Source organism: Terrapene carolina, unplaced genomic scaffold, assembly GCF_002925995.2.
Source record: "Terrapene carolina triunguis isolate 2854851 unplaced genomic scaffold, T_m_triunguis-2.0 Scaffold51187, whole genome shotgun sequence".
In the NCBI taxonomy this organism is placed as follows: Eukaryota; Metazoa; Chordata; order Testudines; family Emydidae; genus Terrapene; species Terrapene triunguis.
This window is the reverse complement of record NW_020715538.1, coordinates 8,943-15,693: the sequence shown is the minus strand read 5'-3', so window position 1 is coordinate 15,693 and position 6,751 is coordinate 8,943. Positions and strand designations below refer to the sequence as shown.

Sequence of the window (6,751 nt, the reverse complement as noted above, 5' to 3'; positions counted from 1 at the left end):
GGTATGGTGGGGGATGGCTCTGGGGGTTGGGCAGATGGTGGGTGGATAGTGGGGGAATGGGGTACTGCTGGGGTGCTGGGGTGGATGGAGAGGAATGGGGTACAGCTGTGGAGGTTGTGGGGGAAGGATGGGGAATGGGGTACCGCTGGGGGGCTGGGGGATGGCTCTGGGGTTTGGACAGATTGTGGAGGGATGATGGGGGAATGGGATACTGCTGGGGGGCTGGGGTGGATGAAGAGGGGGAGGGCACAGGGCGTAGCGGGGAGTTTGCTAGAGTGGGGTACAGTTTGGAATAACAGGGAAAAGGGGCGATGACTTTTTCGATACTGAATACACTGAACACAGAAAATGATCTAGACCAGCCAGATACAATAAATAGGCCCCCCACAGTCTGTGTCAGGGAGCGGACGCCTGTCGCCCCCTTCCCAGAAACACTTGGGGCGGGGGCAGGGGGAAATAGGTTTATTTTGGAACTAAACTCTGCTCCGTCCCCCGTCCCGGACAGTTATTAATGCATAAAGATTTACTCAAGGTAAAAGGATCTTTGTAATTTCGTGTCATCTGTGCATGTGTCTTTGCAAGTCCTGCTCTATCCTTCCCGCGCCGCCCGGCGCAGACGGGGTGGAGGGGGTCTCTCGAAACTCATCCCGTAGCCCCCCCCACGCCCTTTCCTCTCCCTGCAGCCGGGCAGTCCCCTCCTTGCTTGCCTTCGCTCCGTCCGTCGCGTGGGGATTTTCATTTCTGTCCTCCGTCTCCGCTTCTTAAGGCACCAGAGCCGGCGTCGGCGGGATCGGCGCAGGACCCCCGTCCGGGGCGGGTGGGTGAAACCGGAGCCATCCCCTCCACGCCCCCGGGGAACCGGGCGTGCGCCCCGCGGGCCCGATGAAATTGCCACCCCCGCAGCTCCCCCCCCGGGGCCCGTCTCAGACGGTGCTCTCCAGCATCCACTCGGTGCTGCTGAAGATGACCCGGCGTTGGCTCAGCGGGCAGTCCTCCGCGTTCAGCTGGGACGTGGACATGTGCCGTTTTGTCCGTGCCCGGCGCGGGTAGCTGTGGCTCTGAAACAGAGCATAGTCCCCGTCGAAGGAGTGACGGTGGTGGTGAGTCCTCGAAAGCTCCCGGGGAAAGAGGCCCATGCTGCCCAGCGTGGCCCGGTGCTGGCCGCCCGGCCCGCTCTCCCGGAGGAGACCCAAGGAGCCGGTCACGCTGCCCTCGGGCTGGCCCTCCTCCGAGGACAGCAGGGCCACAGTCTGGAGGTCTGCACCCGGCTTGGGGTCTCTCTTGTCCGGTTCGGGGGCAGCGGGCGTGTCCTTCTTGGGCTCCGCCTCCGTAGGCCCCGCCTCCGTGGGCCCTGCCTCCTGGAAGGTCTCGTATTTGTCCTCGGTGGGCTTGGAGGCCGGGGGCTGCCCGCCGTTGGTCTGGGAGTAGACGTTGCTGACCTTGGCTTTCTTGGGCCCCTCGTGCCCGCTGTGGACCTTGTAGCGGATCATGAGGATGATGATGAAGACCAGGACGGAGGCGACAATGATCCCGCCGATGATGATGATCATGGTGCCGCCCAGGAACTGGGTGTGCAGGGCGTGGCACTGGGCGGTCTCGCCCTCCGTGGTGAACTGGACGCAGCCCACCACCCGGGTGGCCGTCAGCGCCGTCACCCCGTCGTCGTAGACGGCCAGCACGCACAGGTCGTAGGCCCGCCCCGCCGCCAGGTCGTTCACCAGGAAGGCCCTGCTGGACGGGGGGATCATCCTTGTGGGGGGGAGAGGGAAGACACTGGTTAATGGCTGGGACAGCCCCTTGCCCCGTAGCCCAGGCCCCAGCCCCCTGGCACAGCCTAGGGATGTAACCCTAACCCCATAAAGCTCTCTGGGGTAGGGACCATCTTCCTACTCTGTGTTCATACAACACCTCGCGCCGCGGGATCCTGGCCCAGAACTAAGGGCCCCAGGTGCTACCGTAACACCACTAATAGCGACAAAATGTACAGCGCCTGGCACAACAGGACCCCTAGTTATGGGCCAGGACCCCATTGTGCTAGGCGCTGTACATTTTATCGCTACTAGGGGTGTTACGGTAGCACCTAGGCTCTCTATTTATGGGGCAGGACCTTCCGTGCTTTCGTAATGTACATACTATTGCTATTAGGTGTATTACGGTAGGATCCCAAGGCTCCAACCCCATAACTAGAGTGCCTAAGTGCTACCGTAATACACCTAATAGCAATAAAATGTACAGCACCTAGCACAATAGGGTCCTGGCCCACAACTAGGGCTCCTAGGTGCTACCATAATACACCTAATAGCAATAAAATGTACAGCGCCTGGCACAATGGGAGGCCTAGTTATGGGCTGGGACCCGCAGTGCTACTGTAATACACCTAATAGCAATAAAAAAACCAGGTTCAGAGAAGTGCTAGATTTGGGCCAGTTTCGTCGACCTGTTTGTGTCATGAAAATCAGCCAAGTAGTAATAATAATTCTGAAGATGTCGTAATTTTCTTTTCTTTTTTGACCTTTCGCTTGGAAATTTCCGTCAAATTTAGAACATACAATAAAAATCCCTCACATTTGAAAGAAACGGATTTCTTTGACCTGACATGATTCTTTTGGTTTACTGAAAAATTCAAAACACATTTTAATTTCAGTTGGTCCGGAATCAATTTTTCCTCCACCCCTACCAATTTTTTTTAAAACTGCCAGCGAACCAAACAATCAGTTATTTGTACAGCTCTACTTCTGGTCCGTGACAGCCCCCACGCCTCACCCTAAAGGCAGCTGCGTCTCACTGCTCCACCTCGGAGGCGGCTGCACCACAGCACTGGGTGAGCACTCCCTGTATAAACAGCTGTGACGCCCCACCCCAGAGGTGGCTGCACCTCAGCACTGGGGGAGCACTTCCTGTATAAACAGCTGTGACGCCCCACCCCAGAGGTGGCTGCATCTCAGCAGCAGGGGGAGCAACTCCTGCACTTACCTACGCACAAAGAGTAATGTCACACACACAAGAGTGTCACAACACATGTGCGCACAGTTGTGGCTCACACGCACGCACACGCACACTGGGGAGCTCACACACACAGGGTAATGGCTTATAACACACACACACACACACACACACACACACACCTGCCCCTATTTTCAAAGGATGCAGAGGGAACCATTAACCCTTTGTAATTCCCCTTCATCGACTCCCTGCCCTATGGCCCCCCTCCCCACGCTCCCACATCCTGCTCACCCAGCCGTTGCTAATCCTACCCAGGAGTGGAGTCACAGAGCCCGGATACTGCAGCTCGCTGGACTGGAAACCCCTCCATCCCCTGAAACAGATTCCAGCCGCATGGCCGGGCTCGCTACTGGTGATAACCAAAGGGTTCGGTTGCCGTTCACCTCAAAGCTAGCCAGGATCGCGCCACTGGAATGCAGCCACCTCTGGGGTGGAGGGCGACAGCCAACTGGTGCACAAGGAAGGGGGAATCTTGGGCAGAGGGGTTTGGATCTGAAGCAAAGCTGGGCCAGACCTTTAGCACCTTGTAAACTGTGGAAATTGAGCCAGCGGTGGTGGGATTTGAACCTGTCGGTCTGGGAAATCTAATTATATGGAGCCAGGTAACTGGAGCTCAAAGCCGTCTGCGCTGCCCCCACCCTCCCCGCAGCACTGCTGCTCCTGGCCCGGGTTCGCCCTGGCATTGGGGTGAGCCACAGCTCCCTCCCCGCATCCCCTGCCCACGGAAATTTCCAGCCAGTGACGCTTCCCCTGCTTTCCACGGCATTTCCCCAAGGGCGGAACTGAGAGAGACCGCCTGGTGGCGGCACAGGGCAGCGCGGGCTGGGAGGTAGTGAGCAGAATCTGTCCATATCCGGCCTCTCTCCTATCCTTCCTCTGCCTCAGGCTGCACTGAGGTCAGTGGGGCTACCCGTGGACAAGAGAGGCCAGTTACACCCGGTGCATCACCTGCTCGTTCAGTGGCGCATACAAGCTGGGGGTGGTATTAAGAGGATAACAATCTACTACTGCCACCAGTAGCTCTTCTTTAGCACCTGCTTCTAATGCCCCTGGTTCCAGCCCTGCTGATGACCCATGGACCCCATCCACCAGCCCAGCCCTCACCTGTACACCAGCGAGTCGTCCAGGGAGCTGTTATACTGAATCTGGTACATGCGGATGCCGGGAATGTGCCGCTCCGAGGGCCAGTGGATCACCACCGAGGTGGAGGTCAGCTCGGCCGCCACAATCTTCTTCTCCAGGTGGTTCTTGGTGTCGTTGGCGCCCGACTTGGCGGAGGTGGTGATGTCGGACGAGCCAGGGTCGGGCTCCTTCATGTGGCCTGTGTTGTTGACCAGCAGCGGCAGCGGCACGATGCAGACCTCCACGGGGGCGGTGGCCTCGCCGGCGGCGTTGGAGGCGATGCAGGTGAAGACCCCGTTGTCCTTGAGTGTGGTGATGTGCACCTCCAGTGTGCCGTTGTCGTAGACCGTGGCGCGCGTGGTGTTGTGGATCAGCTTGCCGTCGGGTGCGATCCAGTGGATGGAGGGGTCGGGGTCTCCCACCGCCTTGCACTTGAGGCTGACTCCCTGGCCCTCCATGATAAAGGCCTTGGTGGAGTACTGGCGCGTGATGAGGGGCGGCTCGCAGATGAACTCCTCCTCGGAGATGGACCAGAAGTACTTATCCATCAGGTGCTCGGGAGAGGCGCAGGTCTCCAGGTCGTCCTCCCGCGTCAGGCGCCGGAGCCAGAGCAGCTCGCAGTTGCAATGCAAGGGGTTGCCTCCGAAGCTGATGGTCAAGGTGGACGGGTGGGAGCCCCGGACGTTAGCCAGCACCTGAGCCCGGAGGAAGAGGTTGTCTGGGGGCAGCTTCTGCAACCGGTTGGAGGTCATGTCCAAACGCACCAGCTTGTGGAGCTGGGAGAAGGTGCCCTCGGCGATATGGTCGATGAGGTTGTGATCTAGGGTCAGGGTGTTCAGACTGACCATCTGCCCGATGGCCTCCCACGGCAGCGTCTCCAGGTTGTTGTAGGACAAATCCAGGTCCTCCACGGTGGCCAGGAACTCGTCGAAGGAGGCCGGCTGGATGTTGCTGATCTGGTTGTTGCCCAGGATGAGGTGCCGGAGGTTGCCCAGGCCTTTGAAGTGTTCGTTGCGGAGGGAGGCCAGCCGGTTGCTGTTCATATGCAAGGCGCGCAAGGCGCGCAGGTCGGCGAAAGCAAAGGGCATCACCTGGCTGATGGTGTTCCGGGAGAGGGTCAGGTGCACCAGGTTGGTCATGTTGGAGAAGTCCTTGCGCCGGATGATGGTGATGAAGTTGTCCGTCAGCCGCAGCTCCACCGTGCGCCGGTCGATGGACGGCGGCACGAAGAGCAGCCCCGTCTTGGCGCACAGCATGGTCAGGGTGGGCGAGATGTTCTGGCAGATGCAGCGGCCGGGGCAGTGCTGACCCTTCGCCATGGTGCCGAGCATCAAAAGGGGCAGGAGGAGTTTTTCCATGGTACTGGCCCTCGCTTCCTCCCTGCCCGGGCTCTGCGGGCAAGAGGCACAAAAATCAGTGGCGACAAACCTACAGCGGCAAATTGCTTCCCAAGCCCTGTCCCCCTCTACTAGCCAGTCTGAGTTTTCAGGCGGCTGCAGCCCGTTCCCTAGAGGCAGCTGCGTCTCAGCGTTGGATGTATAAACAGCCTCCGTGTCCCACCCCAGAGACAGCTGCATCTCACTGCCGAGCAAAGGATCTTTGTATAAAACAGCCCCTGTGCTCCACCCCGGATTCTAAAGCTCAGCTGGCAGAGGTCCCGTCCAAGTGCCCCCCAGAGCTGTGAGACCTGCAGTTCGATTCCTGTGACCGACGGACCCCTCTGGGGGCATCGTGTTTTTAAAAAAAAGTGGGGCCCAATGAACCCAGCCTGGATCTTTTTGAGGCTGGCCCCATCCCAACATCACCAGGGGTGGAAAATCACGAGTCCTGCCTCTACAAAAATCATGAGATCTTGCTTGAAAATCATGAGGGTTTACACAGCAGATTCTTTTTTTCAGTCGCCTCCTGGTTTTTGAGACGTTAGGGGTCCCCTGGCCAAGTTTTTCTCAGCCACCACTAGCTTATTTTTAAATAAAAGCTTAAATCCTTACAGGATCCCGTGGCTCCGGGAGCTGATGATTGAAGGAAAAACACCAGACATTGCCAGGCTTGGGATAAAATCGTGAGCGGTGACAAGACGGTCAACACCCCCTGGGTCGCTTCCTCACACTCGATTTGCTTGGGATTTTCCAACCCCCCCAAAACCCTCCTCATTTCCCCTCCCCCCACCCGGAAGTTTGTTTTGTTTTGTTTTGTTTTATTGGACAGTTTGTGGTTTGCTGGGATTTCTGTTTGTTGGTTTAATTTTGCATGTTGTCATTTTCCAAAAAAAAAATCAGCCCCTCCCATCCCTCCCTTTTGCATAGATTTGAAAGTCAGGAAAGCCTGCTGTGATACCCTGATACCCTGTCCCGGGGCATCAATCATTCTGTACAACGGGCAAAATTCCATTTCTAATCACGGCCTGTGGGTTGTACCTTTCAGGTTCCGTGTTCCCCCCAATTCACCGTTGGCACAGACATTTGTTGATCTTTGTGTACAAATGCAAACCCCTCCTCCCCCCCTCCCGTGCCCAGAACAAACAGGGACCCCTCCAGTCTTGGTCAGGCCCTCTACGCATCACCGTCATCTACCTAATAATAGAATTACCTTGAGACCAGCCCACGATCAGAGGTGAAGAAATATT

General features: G+C 57.6%; 1 protein-coding gene across 1 annotated transcript; it reads right to left on the bottom strand.

Annotated features, from left to right (window-relative positions):
* Positions 1-923: 923 nt before the first annotated feature.
* LOC112123480 (leucine-rich repeat and fibronectin type III domain-containing protein 1-like) lies at positions 924-5,483 on the bottom strand. The gene is made up of 2 exons (XM_026647095.1): positions 4,108-5,483; positions 924-1,749 (listed from the first exon to the last, which is right to left on the bottom strand). Exons 1-2 carry the CDS (start codon positions 5,481-5,483, stop codon positions 924-926), a joined length of 2,202 nt encoding a protein of 733 aa, XP_026502880.1.
* Between the last annotated feature and the right edge of the window lie 1,268 nt (positions 5,484-6,751).